Raw genomic sequence first — 14,326 nt, forward strand, 5'->3', positions numbered from 1 at the left:
GGGAGGCGGAGCCCTGAGAATGGCCAGAGCCCAAGAGGGGCCGGGGGCACGGCTGGAGCAGCATCGGAGGACGGGGCTGTGCGGGGGTGGGGGTGGGGGTGGGGGGACAGGCAGGAAGGGCAACCCTGGGCGGGCGGGTGCTCTCCCCGCCATCTCCAGCCTCCACTCTGCAGGAGCCTTCTAGGGGCTGCCTTCTTGCACATTCCCCGCCTGCACGCGGGGGATGGAAGTCATCCCTCTAGGAAGCGGCCCTTCCGGGGGCTTCCTCTTCTTTCTCAGTGGGGCGCAGGCTTATGCAGCCCAAGTCCTTGGTATGAGAGGGTGCTGAGGTGTGAGGACCCCCGTCCAGGGGCAGGGCTGGGCAGGGGATTTGTTGCATTTCTGTCTTTCTGTCTCTGTCTCTATCTGTCTCTTGTCTCTCTGTCTCTGTCTCTCTGTCTCTCTCTGGGTGTTTTTGTCCCCAGCTGGGACTGTCTGTGTGAAAACAGGCCCCCTGCTGGGATGGCACCTCCCCATCCTGGACACCCATTTCCTCTCCTCCTAGCAGGGAGCTGGCTCAGTTAACCCCCTCCTGCCCATAATCTGGAGTTGCCCCTGAGACTTTGGCCTGCAGAGCCAAGAGGGCGGGTCTGGGCCGGGGGTAGGGGGGGCGTGGTGGTGGTGGCAGGGCCTTGGAAAGCAGGCTCACCCCACCGGCCAACCTAAGTTGGTTATTCCAGGAACCCCCCACCCTTGCCCTCTGCCTCATGATCTCCTGGGTGCTTGGGTGGGCCCGAGAGGATGTTGGAACGTAGGGAGCTAGCCAGGAGGCTGCAGCCCTCCCTGCCCCCAGGTGGGCAGTGAGGCCTCCTGGTAAGGTCTCTGTGGGCCGCGAGCCTGTTCTGGTTTGGCTCGGGAAAGACCCAGGTAGGCCTTGGGTAGGTGGGCAAGTGTTGGGTCAGCCTGGCGCCTCTCCCCATGGCTGTGCCCCAGAGAGGACAGGGTGCTGGGCCAGGCCAGGGGGCCGGCCATCGCCTTGAGCCTCAGTGGTCCCAGAGGGCTGCCGGGTCTGGTGGGGGGCTGGGGCCATGTGGGCACCGGCCGGTCCCCAGTGGGCCGGGACTGTCCCTTCGGCCGCCCCTGCTGCCCCTGGGAGGATGTGACAAAGGGGAGGGAGGGTGGCACTCTGACCGTGTGATGGAGTTTGAGCCACCAGAGCCTGGGACAGAAGCTACTCTGAAAACTTCCCTGCAGTTCGTCCCTCCTGGTGGGTGACCCTTGGCCCTGTGGTGCCTGGAGGCCAACTGCCGTCTTCTGTCCAGTCTGTGACCTGCTGGAGCCCAGCCCGAGGTGGCACTTCCCCTGCCACCCTCTCTCTGCACTATGGGCTCGAGGAGACCTGGGGGGAGGGCGGCAGGTGACCCCCTCGGCCTCGGCTTCCTCATCTGAGGGCTGAGGGGTGGGGCCGGGTGATGGACAACCCCCCCGGGGCAGCATCCACACGGTCACCAGCCAGCCCGCGACCTTTCCTCACCTGCCAGGTGGAGCGTCCGCCCGATGGCTCTAAAGTACTTCCCCGCGGCCAGGCTCAAGATGACCTTACCTTTGTGTAGCAACTGACAAATGGGTGTACCTTTGTGTACACCCATTTTCAAACGATTCTACAGCAGCCCTGAGAGACTGAGAAACTCAGGGCAGCTCGTGGGAACCGGGAACCGAGGCCTCCTGACCCCCGGTTGAGGGCCCGCTCCTCTCCCGTTTCCACCGCGTCGGCCTCCTCATCCGAGGCCCTTCCCCCGGATCTCTCTCGGTGTCTGCATCCTCCCTGACGATCGTCCGACCAGGGAGCCAGGGAGGCGGAGGGGGACCCGTCTGAGAGGCCAGGTCCTTCATCCGGCCTCCCAGCCGCGCTGAGGCGAGCAGGGACTTAGAGGGAAACCCGAGACCCCAGCCCTGGCGGCGGTGAGGCCGCCCGCCCCGGGGAGCCGCGCGGCCCCGGAGCGGGCGAGGTGTGAGGCCCCCGCTTGCTTCCCACAGGGACCTGAGGAACAACGTCATCAGCACAGTGCAGGCGGGCGCCTTCCTGGGTCTGGGGGAGCTGAAGCGCCTGTGAGTGGCCTGTCCTGACCCCACGCCCCAGCCCCCTCATCCCTGGAGGCGGCCCCGGGGGTGCCGCCGCCCTCCCACTCACCCTCCCTCTGTGCCTCTCCCCCACCCCCCCCACCCCCGCACGCAACAGGCTGGGGGCGGACATTTCATGCCCCATCACCCCATCACCGTCTCCTCTTTCTCCGCTCCCGCCCACAAGCCCCGCCCACACGCGCGTGTCCCTCACAAGCGGATCCGTGCGCTACCACGTGGCCGACTTGCTGAGGTTGTGTGTGTCTCTCCAGAGATCTCTCCAACAACCGGATTGGCTGTCTCACCTCTGAGACCTTCCAAGGCCTCCCCAGGCTTCTCCGGCTGTGAGTGAGGGGCGGGGAGGGGGGCAGAGGGAGGCCCCCCGAAGCCTAACGGGTCCCCGCATTCTCGTCCCTCACCACCCACCTCCTGGGCCCAGGGACAGCGTGAGATCCCCTCTCCCTGTTCCCTGCAGAAACATATCTGGAAACATCTTCTCCAGTCTGCCACCGGGGGTCTTTGATGAGCTGCCAGCCCTTAAGGTTGTGTGAGTATCCTTCCCCAGCCCCGGCAGTCAGGCCCCTGCTTCCTTCCACTTCCCAGGAGGGAGACGCATAAGCACCGTGCCCACGTGGCCAGCCTTCCGAGGAGGTGGGACAGGCGATGGCTGAAGCTCCACCACACGCGCCTCCCCGTGCTTGCCGTGGCGGCCATGGTGGCAGCAGGGCACACGTGCACAATTTTGCCCTCCCCGGCCCTCTCCAGCCTCAGTCTCTCCCTGGGGCTCCATCCCCACCCCGGGAGCCCAGGGTCCGCCTGCTCTACCCTGTGGCCCCTCCACCCCCCTGCAGGGACTTGGGCACCGAGTTCCTGACGTGTGACTGCCGCCTGCGCTGGCTGCTGTCCTGGGCCCGGAATCGCTCCGTGCAGCTGTCGGAGCGCACGCTCTGTGCCTACCCCAGCGCCCTGCACGCCCAGGCCCTGGGCGGCCTCCAGGAGGCCCAGCTGCGCTGCGGTGAGCAAACCCGCACCCTCAGGCTCCCTCCTGAGGGGCCCCTGCTGGCTCAAGGCTCCCTGTGCGCTGGGCTTGGTCTCCAGGGCATCCTCTCCCTCAGATCCCACTGGGGGCCGGTCCTCCATCTGCTTTTGTAAACTTCCTTTGGGGCTGCTGCTTTGTTTGTGTTTTCGTCTGGTCCCACCTCTTGGGGTGACAAGTGTGCAGTGGAAAGAAGCATCTTTATTCGTTCAAAACCCGCCTGTTCCTCTCCTGCGCTCTTATCTCCGGAGACTCTCCAGCCCCTCTTCTCCTTCCCGGCTGGGGCGGGCTCCAGACCAGACAGAGGGGCCTGGCTCTGCCCCCACTGGACCCTCACCCATCACTCAGCCTCACTGCCAGTGTCCCTGCCACAGAGGGCGCCCTGGAGCTGCACACACATCACCTCATCCCGTCTCTCCGCCAAGTGGTCTTCCAGGGCGACCGGCTGCCCTTCCAGTGCTCGGCCAGCTACCTGGGCAATGACACCCACGTCCGCTGGTACCACAACCGGGCCCCTGTGGAGGGCGACGAGCAGGCGGGCATCCTCCTGGGCGACAGCCTCATCCACGACTGCACCTTCATCACCAGGTACAGGCCCTGCGGCCCCTTCTGGGCCCACGGCGCGGGCGGGGGTGGCCACAGTACCCTCACGCGCCCCGCAAAGGAGATGGCCTGATCTGGAATACGTGCGGGCGTGTTGACGCAGATCCAGGACTAAGTCAGAAATGGTCTGGATGAGGGACACAGATCGAATGCCTGATAGAAAAAAAACGATTATATCTGACATTTCTTCAGTGCCTTTACAATGATATAGCGGCTCTCACCTGTATTATTGGACTTGATCTCTCCAGTAGATTTGCAAGAGAGGTAACATTATCTCTGTGATAAAGATGGGGAAATTGGGGAATTCCCTGGCGGTCCGGGGGTTAGGACTCAGCGCTTTCACTACCAGGGCCCGGGTTCACCCTGGTCGAGGAACTAAGATCCTGCAAGCCGCAAGGCACAGCCAAAAAAAAAAAAAAAAAGTAAAAGAAAAAAGAAGGGATGGGGAAATTGAAGCTCAGAAAAACACTAATGGAAGGCCAATCAGAGTTAAAGAAGAATGTACGTGTGTCCCTGGCTCAGTTAAAGAAAGGAGCCTGAAGCTGATGCCCTGCGTGCCCCAGGGCGGCCCCCGGGCGCTTGGGGAGGGTGGCGTGGCCTCCGGGAGCGCCTCCAGCCAGCCCTCGCCCGCCCGCCCGCCCACAGTGAGCTGACCCTGTCTCACATCGGCGTGTGGGCCTCAGGCGAATGGGAGTGCTCCGTGTCCACGGTCCAGGGAAACGCCAGCAAGAAGGTGGAGATCGTGGTGCTGGAGACCTCGGCCTCCTACTGCCCCGCTGAGCGAGTCGCCAACAACCGCGGGGACTTCAGGTTCGAGACCCAGGCCCCGGCCCACACCCCGCTCCTGCCCCTGGGACCACCGGTGGCCAGTCCCCCACCCACTCCAAGCTAGAGAGGACACTGCCTTTTGTCATTCAGCTCCAGGTCCCGCTGGTGTATTTATAGAGACCGTATCCTTTTGTATAAAATCACCCTCCGAGGGCTTCCCTGGTGGCGCAGTGGTTGAGAGTCCGCCTGCCGATGCAGGGGACGCGGGTTCGTGCCCCGGTCCGGGAGGATCCCACATGCCGCGGGGCGGCTGGGCCCGTGAGCCGTGGCCGCGGAGCCTGCGCGTCCGGAGCCTGTGCTCCACAACGGGAGAGGCCGCGACACTGAGAGGCCCGCGTACCGAAAAAAAAAAAAAAAAAAAATCACCCTCGAATGTGCTGTGCGGAACAAAAAGGTTTTTTTTTTTTTCTTTTTCTTCCTTACATGCGTAGTTGACAAAGCTCTCCCACTACGGATGCCACACTTTCATATCCCAGTGGCCTCTCACTTAGGCAGGGGAGGAGTTAGTCTCCCCATCGTACAGCTGAGAAGACTAAGGCCCAGAAAGCATAAGTGACTTGAACTCAGGACTTCAAGTCCAGCCTCACAGCACCAGTGACCGCACTGTCCCAACAAACACAGCTTTAGAAAGAAGGTGGAGCTTGGGAAGTCCAGTGCAAACAAACACCCCCTTCTGGACCCTTCCTGCAGCTCCCAAAGGGGTCTGGCCTCACAGTTCTCAGGGCAGGGGATGCACCCTTGGCCTGAGGAGCCTAGGTCATCGGCAACTCCCCGCCTCTACCCCCAGGTGGCCTCGAACTCTGGCTGGCATCACCGCCTACCAGTCCTGCCTGCAGTACCCCTTCACCTCGGTGCCCCTGAGCGGGGGTGCCCCTGGCACCCGAGCCTCCCGCCGGTGTGGCCGAGCTGGCCGCTGGGAGCCGGGGGACTACTCCCACTGCCTGTACACCAACGACATCACCCGGGTGCTCTACACCTTCGTGCTGGTGAGGCCGGAGAGGGGAGGGGCACGGGGAAGGGGGAGGGGAGAAGCCCGCTGGCCTCACGGCTGTGCTGCCTCCTTGGGATGCGTGGTGAGGGGCCGCGGGCACCGTGTCTCATGCTCTTCTCCTCTAGCTTTCCCTCTCCCAGGGGATTCAGAACCCCAGGGCCACACTCGGGACATGTGGGCCACCCCAAGTTCTCCGGTACAGCAAGGGCAGCCTTAAGCAGAAAGCAGGGACAGCGTGAGGTCGTCCCGTTGTCCTCAAGCAGTGGCATAACCAGGGGGCGGCCCTGAGTTGGGAAGGGCTCACCCCTTACCCCCACCTCCTGTCCGGATCAGACCCAGCTGTGGGCTAGACCCTGCTTCCTAGGCCCCGTTGCTTTGAGCATCAGCACAGGGGAGGGGGCCCCCGGGCTGTCTGGGGGGAGAAGGAGCCAGATTAGACGGAGCCCTTTCCTCCCCACACCCCAGATGCCCATCAATGCCTCCAACGCGCTGACCCTGGCCCACCAGCTTCGCGTATACACGGCCGAGGCTGCCAGCTTCTCCGACATGATGGACGTTGTCTACGTGGCTCAGATGATCCAGAAGTTTCTGGGTTACGTCGACCAGATCAAAGAGGTGAGATTCGATCGGGCCCCTGGGGCCCCTGGAAATCACCTGCCCCCCACCTGCTTGAGCCGGTCTCGCCCCAGCCTCTGGGTCCCCAGCCCCCCTCCTGCCCTCAGTGACTCCGCCCCCGCCTCCAGCTGGTGGAGGTGATGGTGGATATGGCCAGCAACCTGATGCTGGTGGACGAGCACCTGCTGTGGCTGGCCCAGCGCGAGGACAAGGCCTGCAGCGGCATCGTGGGCGCCCTGGAGCGCATTGGGGGGGCCGCCCTGAGCGCCCACGCCCAGCACATCTCTGTGGTACGGTGGGCCAGCTGGGAGGGTGTCCTGCCCAGGGAGGGACAGGGAGGGACCTCAGAGGTGACGGGGGCCAGCCCTCGTCATCCAGGAGCAAGTCCTCCAAGTGTGCACCAGCCGTGCGCCCGGTTAGCGAGAGCTCCGAACGTGACTAGGGTTCTGTGCGCGTGGCATCAAATTCCAGCTTGTCGGGAGCAGGGCAGAGGAGAGAGAGGCCAGCGACATCGGAGAAGTTACACAGGGCCTCGCGCGGGGAACCGAGTTGAAGGGCTAGCCCGATGGAAGTACGTGGGGGTGGGAAGGAGGGCAAGGACCGGGAGGAGGGCTAGGGAGCCAGGCAGCAGCACTGGGGGCGCGTGGGGGGTAACGGAGACTTCTGTTCCCTGAGAAGAGGGGCAGTTTCCAGTGGTGGGTGGCGAACCAGTTAACAAGCAGCACACAGCATCTCCTCTGCGTGAGACTGTGCCGGGTGCTGGGGGCGATACGAGGGGGGCGAGGACCCTGCCCTCCGGCATAGCTGGGGCAGCAGGACCGGGACGTGTCAAGAGCTGAGCCAACTCCAAGACGGGGTGTGAGTGAGCGGGAGGCGGGGCCGCAGAGCCGGGCTTTGGGAGACTCCACAGCAGACGTCAGGCTGCCAGGCCCTGAGTGAGGAGCAAGGATGGCGGGTCGGCCTGAGCAGGTCTGCGGTCTCGAGCAGAAGGCCAGGAGAGGGGTGACAAGGTCCCTGTCCCTAGAACTCGAGGAACGTGGCCTTGGAGGCCTACCTCATCAAGCCGCACAGCTACGTGGGCCTGACCTGCACGGCCTTCCAGAGGAGGGAGGCCGGTGCGCCGGGCACCCGGCCCTTGGGTCCCGGCCAGAACCCCTCCCCGGAGCCGGAGCCCCTGGCCGACCAGCAGCTCCGCTTCCGCTGTACCACGGGGAGGCCCAACGTTTCTCTGTCGTCCTTCCACATCAAGGTGGGCGCCGGGGGAGGGAGGATGCTGAGAGGGCAGGTACGAGGTGCAGGCGCCTGGTCAGGTGGATGGTGTGAGGGGACGCAGGACTCAGACGGGGGAGAGGGGACGGAGGAGGAGGGGCTGGAGGACAGCGGGGCCCCAGGGACCCCGGGTGTCTCTGAGGAACTCCTGTTTCCCCCCAGAACAGCGTGGCCCTGGCCTCCATCCAGCTGCCGCCCAGTCTGTTCTCGTCCCTCCCGGCTGCCCTGGCCCCCCCGGCTCCCCCAGACTGCACCCTGCAGCTGCTCGTCTTCCGAAACGGCCGTCTCTTCCGCAGCCACGGCAACACCTCCCGCCCTGGAGCCGCTGGGCTGGGCAAGAGGCGCGGCGTGGCCACGCCCGTCATCTCTGCGGGAACCAGTAAGGGCCTGCGCCCCTCCCCCGCGCCCCTGGCGCCCTGGTGGAGGTGGCCGGGGGCGGTGGCCCTGCATCATTTCTGCGGGCGGTGCGGGGCAGGGATGTCCCGTGAAGGAACGGACTGGTGAAGAAAAGGCTCAAGAGACCCTGGCTTTCACAGCCCAGATTCGTCAGATTTCCAAAGGGCTATAACACGAACCCTCCACCCACCTGGGCCTCCTTCCCGTCCCCCTTCGCCACCTGGTGCCAACTTCCCCCTCAGGGTGCCCTCCTGAAACCCCCCTTCACCCGGGCTTCCGTTCCCTCCGCGTCACCTTCCACCTTCTCGTCCCCGACCCCAGAGTCCTCCCTTCCTGGGCGTGTCGCCGTGACTCATTTGGCACTTAGGTGGGCCACCACCTCCGGTGCCTTTATTTTGATTCATCCTTGTGTCTCCCCAGTTAGGCTGAGGCCCTGGGGGGCAGGCCCGCACTTGGCATTTGACTCTATTCCCCAAGGCCAGCGCGCGCCCCGACCGAGGCTGAGCGGACCCCCTCCCCTGTAGGTGGCTGCAGCGTGGGAAACCTGACTGAGCCGGTGGCCGTTTCGCTGCGGCACTGGGCTGAGGGGGCCGAGCCCGTGGCCGCTTGGTGGAGCCAGGAGGGGCCGGGGGGGCCCGGGGGCTGGAGCTCTGAGGGCTGCCAGCTCCGCTCCAGCCAGCCCCACGTCAGCGCCCTGCAGTGCCAGCATCTGGGCAGCGTGGCCGTGCTCACGGTGAGGGTGTCGGGCACGGGGGTGGAGGGCAGGGAACGCAGACTGGGCGCCGGGGGGAGCAGGGGCACTCGGAGCGCCCGGGGCCACAGGAGTCCTGGAAAAACAGAGGCCTTACCGGGCCTCGTGATGGTCAGGACTCGCAGGGAAATAAGTGGCCCTCTGGTCTCCCCCATACCTCTTCATCTTTCAGAAGACAGGCAGGTCCTCAGGCCCTCTATCAGCTCATCCCCATAACAGCAGCCCCAGAGCAAAAAAAAAAAAAAAAAAAGACAGAGAGGTCCTGCCTCTACTCCCATATTGAGAGAGATGGATCCGAGACCACCCAGCCTGGTCTCCACATCCTGCACTCTCTGACACCCAGATTGTTAAAGTGAAAAAAAAAATCTGGGAACGTTTCTCCTTCCTGGTCCCCCCCACCACTCACCCCTGCCCAGCCCCCATGCCCGCACCACACTTCACAGCCCGCTTTTCCAGATCCTGAGCAGGCATGCAGCTGTATGATCGACAGAACCTGCCCCTCTTCCCTCCTCTCTGATTTTCGGGCTGGGAACCTGAAAAGTTCCCAGAAAGGCAGATCATTAACGCCACCTAGACCGACTTTCTAAGAGAGGGTGTCGTGGTGCCTACGTCTTTGCTACCCAGATGGACCAAGGGCAAAAGCTGGGGCCCAAAGCTGACTGGGCTTGGGAAGAGGAAAACTGGCCTGGGGGACCGGCCAGGACTCCACAGGCGGCCTCTCAACTCCCGGCTTCCCCTCACTCACTCACTTCTCTGCTCCTTCCAGGAGCTGAGCGCCTTCCCCAGGGAGGCAGGGGGCTCAGGGGCAGGCCTGCACCCTGTCGTGTACCCCTGCACAGCCCTGCTGCTGCTTTGCCTCTTCTCCACCATCATCGCCTACATCCTCCACCGCAGGTGAGCTCCTGCGGGAAGGGAGGGCACGCTGCTGGGTGTCACTAAGTACTGGCAAGGTGACAGTGGGTGTTCCTTTCCCAGGCTCTTGCCTAGCCTTTCCTTCGAAGGTTCTGCAGTTGGAAAGTGCATTTGGGGGTTAAGGTGTCCATCCCGTTCACGCCCACGCGTGCACACAGATCTCTGCCTTCTCCTCTTTGACTCTCCCAGTGGCCTTGAGACCCCCATAGGCCTGACCTTGGGTTGGGTGGCCCATTTGTTAAAGACTGTTTCTGTGGCAGCTCCATCCATGTGTCCCGGAAGGGCTGGCACATGCTGCTGAACCTGTGCTTCCACATGGCCATGACCTCCGCCGTCTTTGCGGGAGGCATCACACTCACCAACTACCACATGGTCTGCCAGGCGGTAAGCAGGAGAAGGGCTGGGGTGGGGGGTCTCCAAGATCGGGACGGCAGCCTAGGGTACAGGAGGGAGGCACGCGGGAGGAAGGGGGCTCATGGCAGAGGGCTCCCGCTCCGCTGTTCCGTGTCCAGCCTCATGGGCGAGGTGGGCGTGAGAGTAGGGGAGGTAAGAAGCAGAGCAACTAGGAGACAGGACAAAGTGGAGAGTGGGGTCCTGCGATGGAAGAGAGGCCAGGGACGAGCCAGGCAGCCACGACAGGGTCATGGAGAGTCCCTGGCATGGGGGAGAACCCTGGGCTGGAAGTAGAGAGGGTACTGGCAGGGACAGAACTCTGGGGAGGTTCTGGGTGGAGCTGGAGGCTGGCACAAGGGAGGCACGGGAGAACACCGCGGGGCTGAGGCTCTGGGACGGCCAGTCCCCCAGCCTCAGTGCCTTGACCCTATAGGTGGGCATCACCCTGCACTACTCTTCACTGTCCACACTGCTCTGGATGGGGGTGAAGGCCCGTGTCCTCCACAAGGAGCTTACCTGGAGGGCACCACCTCCACAAGAAGGGGATGCTGCCCTGCCTGCCCCCCGACCCATGCTCCGGTATGTGCTTCCATCTCGTCAGCTCTGCAGTGGGGAAGGGCTCAGGTGTCGGGGGAGGACACCAAAAGCTGTTCTCCCAGGGTGGATGCTCTCCCAGGGGTCCAAGGTCCTGGGAGATCACACTCCCAAGACAGAAGAGGTGGGGAGTTCCCTGGGGGTCCAGTGGTTAGGACTCAGCGCTTCCACTGCAGGGGGCCCGGGGTTCAATCCCTGGTCAGGGAACTAAGATCCCTCAGCCAAAAAAAAAAAAAAAAAAAAAAAGGCAGAAGAGGCAAGGCCCTGGGTGGCACTAGGTTGCCCAATGCCATGGAGGGGGTGCATCCTTGGGGTTTTCAGGCATGACAAGGCCAGGAAGGGAGCGACTTCAAAGGGCATTGGGCAGGGATCCTGGGAACCCAAGTGGCACCCCTGGCTTCTGCACTGTTTAGGGTGACAGAAAGCAATTCTGGCCACTGTCCCTTAGAACAGTCTTGGCCAAATCCCTTAGGGACCTACTGACCTGCCCTGGAGGGGCATTGCATCCCTGGCAAAAAAAACTCTGACATAATTTCTAGGGGAAAGAGGATAGGACAGAGACCCCAAGGTGAGGGTTCTGAGCACCTGGCCCCCTTCTTGTTCCCCAACTCTCTGACCCCCAAACCCATTCCTCTCCAGGTTCTATTTGATCGCGGGAGGGATCCCGCTCATTATCTGTGGCATCACAGCCGCTGTCAACATCCACAACTACCGGGACCACAGCCCCTAGTGAGTGCGCGGCCCGCCTGCCCCAAACCTCCCCCGCCCTGCCCCGATGCCTCCTACTCCGCCGCGGCGGCACCGCCCACCCTCCCAGCCCGTCCCGCAGCCCGTCCCGCAGCCCCAAGCCCTGCATGCTGACTGAGCCGCTTCCGCCTCTCCGCTCACCATAGCCTCGCTTCCCGCGCCCCCAGCCTCTGCGCCCCGCCTCACGCGCGCCGCCTGTGTCTCCCCGCAGCTGCTGGCTAGTGTGGCGCCCCAGCCTAGGAGCCTTCTACATCCCGGTGGCTTTGATTCTGCTCATCACCTGGATCTACTTCCTGTGCGCGGGGCTGCGCTTACGGGCTCCTCTGGCACAGAGCCCCAAGGGGGGCACCAGCAGGGTCTCCCTGGAGCCAGGGGAGGAGCTGAGGGGTTCCACCAGGCTCAGGAGCAGCGGCCCCCTCCTGAGTGACTCGGGTTCCCTTCTGGCCGCTGGGAGCGCAGGGGTGGTGACGCCCGGGCCCCCGGAGGAGGGTGACGGTCTCTATTCTCCAGGAGTCCAGCTGGGGGCGCTGGTGACCACGCACTTCCTCTACCTGGCCATGTGGGCCTGCGGGGCCCTGAGCGTGTCCCAGCGCTGGCTGCCCCGGGTGGTGTGCAGCTGTCTGTACGGGGTGGCGGCCTCCGCCCTGGGCCTCTTCGTCTTCACCCATCACTGTGCCAGGCGCAGGGACGTCAGGGCCTCCTGGCGCGCGTGCCGTCCCCCCGCCTCGGCCTCCCGAGCCTCCCCGCGGGCCGCGCCCGCCGCCCCCGAGGACGGGTCCCCGGCGTTCGGAGAGGGGCCCGCGTCCCTCAAGTCGTCCCCGAGCGGCAGCAGCGGCCCCGCCCCGCCCCCGGGCCCCTGCAAGCTCACCAACCTGCAGCTGGCGCAGAGCCAGGCGTGCGAGGCGGGGGCGGCGGCCCGCGGGGAGGGGGAGCCCGAAACGCCGGGCCCCCGGGGGAGCCTCGGCCCGCGCCACCAGAACAACTCGCACCACGGCCGCCGGGGCCACAAGAGCCGGGCCAAGGGGCATCGCGCGGGCGAGGCCGGCGGCAGGAACCGGCTCAGGGCGCCGCGCGGGGGCGCGGCCGGGGCGGCCGAGTTGCCGTCGGGCGAGAGCGGCAGCCCGCACAACAGCCCGTCCGACAGCTACCCGGGCAGCAGCCGCAACAGCCCGGGCGCCGGCCCCCGGCTCGAGGGCGAGAGCACGCTCACGCCGTCGGAGGGCAGCGACACGAGCGCCGCGCCGCTGCCCGAGGCCGGCCGGCCGGGCCAGCGCCGCAGCGCCGGCCGCGACCACCTCAAGGGCGGCGGGGGCGGTGCGCTGGAGAAGGAGAGCCAGCGCCGCTCGTACCCGCTCAACGCGGCCAGCCTGAACGGCGCCCCCAAGGGCGGCAAGTACGACGACGTCACCTTGAGCGGCGCCGAGGCGGCCGGCGGCGGCTGCATGAAGACGGGGCTCTGGAAGAGCGAGACCACCGTCTAGGCTGGGGGCGGGCGCCGCTTCAGGACGGGCGGGCCGCGCGCGCAGGAGACCCCGCTTCTCGGGGGCCCTCAGAGACGTCGATCGGTACGTCCCCAGGATTGAGGTAGAGGTGCCTCGCTGCGCCCGGGCTCACCAGCTTTAGTCCCGGAGGCGGGGGAAAGGACAGGCACAGGCCCGCCACCGCGAAGAGGGCCATCCCTCTGGGGTAGCGACAGACAATCCCCGAACCGCAGGCGGGACACGTTTCCGTCCCGGAGCAGGCTGGTTTCGGCAGCCGCTGCCGTCCAGGCTCGGGGGGAAGGTCCCGTGGGGCTGCGGAGTGAACAAGAGCGGCAGGGACAGCACAGCTCAGGCGGGCTTCTCCTAAGGTACTCCCCGCACCTCCCGCCCCGCTCACGGGCGGCCAGCAGCCTTACGGGGAACACACGGGCGATGGGGGCCTGCGTAAGGTGTTCTCTCCTCACTGCCCTCCTCTGAATCAGTCACCCACCTGTGCCCAGATCCTAGGGCCTCTCCCCCACCCAGTTCTGACTAACTAGGGAGCCAGCCTAGCAGATGAGCCAGGTGACCAGGACCGGTGGGAGGAAACAAGGTGCTGCTTTTCGGATCAACTATGCAAAAGGAGAAGATGGGGCTGGGTGAAAGGCAGCTTTAGGGATCAACCAGCCCTCTGGAAGGGGGGCAGGTGGAAAGGTGCACCATCAGGGCTGGAGGCCATTCCCACAGGACTGGGACACACACCACACGGCAGGGCTCAGAGGTGGCACTTCAGGACAAAGCCCAGGCCCTGCACCTAAGAAGGTGCCTGCCAGATGCCTGGAGATGATGTGAGGGAAGCAGAGAGAGTTAGTGCTTAGATCTGGGGCTGAAGCTAGTCCTGCCTTAAACCTAATCCTATAAAAAAACTAAAAAACGCTCTGAAGAGGGGCGCCACCGCCAGGCTGCAGGTGGTGCTGGAGAAGCGCTTACTGTCCAATCACAGGCCCATATCCCCAGTCTCAGCCCTCCACCCCGAGGGACTGACAAAGAGCACTCCCTGCCTACATGAGGCCATAGAGGAGAACCGTTCCAGCTCCATATTAGGGAGAAACCTCCAAAACATCAAACCAGCTTCCTGCCTCCTGGAAGCCCAAGCCAAGTCCCCAGGGCAGTGGGTGTGTGGGGGGTGGGGGGCCCTGCAGCTCACCTGGGGCCTGCACCTTCACTGCTTTTAAACACCAGCACGCATATTTCTCCCAACCTAAAATGCAACCACCAGCCTTTGGTTACAGGATGTAATGCGAGTGGAGGGAACCCTGGGCCTCGTGAAAAGCCACAGGGAAACCCGGCCCAGTCTCCATATCACCCCAGCCTGATCACCAAGGCAAGAGAAGACAGAGGGGAAGGGAGAAAACCCACACGCCTTGGGATGCATCCTGTTATTTATGCTTGCTGCACAGACAATATTAGACAGAAAAAAAAAAAAGGCAAAAAAAAAAAAAAAGCTTCGTATTATTCTTCCACGTATGCTGGCTGCTGTTTACATACCCCGCCAATGCCTTAGCACTGGAGAGCTTTTTGCAATACGCTGGGGAAAGGGGAGGGAGGGGATGAAAAGTGCCAAAGAAAAC

The 14,326-nt window shown here is 64.1% G+C and overlaps 1 protein-coding gene across 1 annotated transcript; it reads left to right on the forward strand.

The window, feature by feature from the left end:
• Window positions 1-2,016: 2,016 nt before the first annotated feature.
• ADGRA2 (adhesion G protein-coupled receptor A2) lies at window positions 2,017-14,213 on the forward strand (the record flags this gene model as incomplete). The annotated part of the gene is made up of 17 exons (XM_028485524.2): window positions 2,017-2,088; window positions 2,373-2,444; window positions 2,576-2,647; window positions 2,952-3,115; window positions 3,511-3,724; window positions 4,385-4,549; window positions 5,355-5,553; window positions 6,024-6,173; window positions 6,302-6,463; window positions 7,198-7,422; window positions 7,605-7,821; window positions 8,363-8,571; window positions 9,356-9,483; window positions 9,762-9,885; window positions 10,328-10,473; window positions 11,128-11,217; window positions 11,447-14,213. Coding segments are annotated over 17 exons (3,679 nt in total), but the record flags the coding sequence as incomplete, so codon positions are not given.
• Between the last annotated feature and the right edge of the window lie 113 nt (window positions 14,214-14,326).

Source organism: Physeter macrocephalus, unplaced genomic scaffold (genome assembly GCF_002837175.3).
Source record: "Physeter macrocephalus isolate SW-GA unplaced genomic scaffold, ASM283717v5 random_428, whole genome shotgun sequence".
In the NCBI taxonomy this organism is placed as follows: domain Eukaryota; kingdom Metazoa; phylum Chordata; class Mammalia; order Artiodactyla; family Physeteridae; genus Physeter; species Physeter macrocephalus.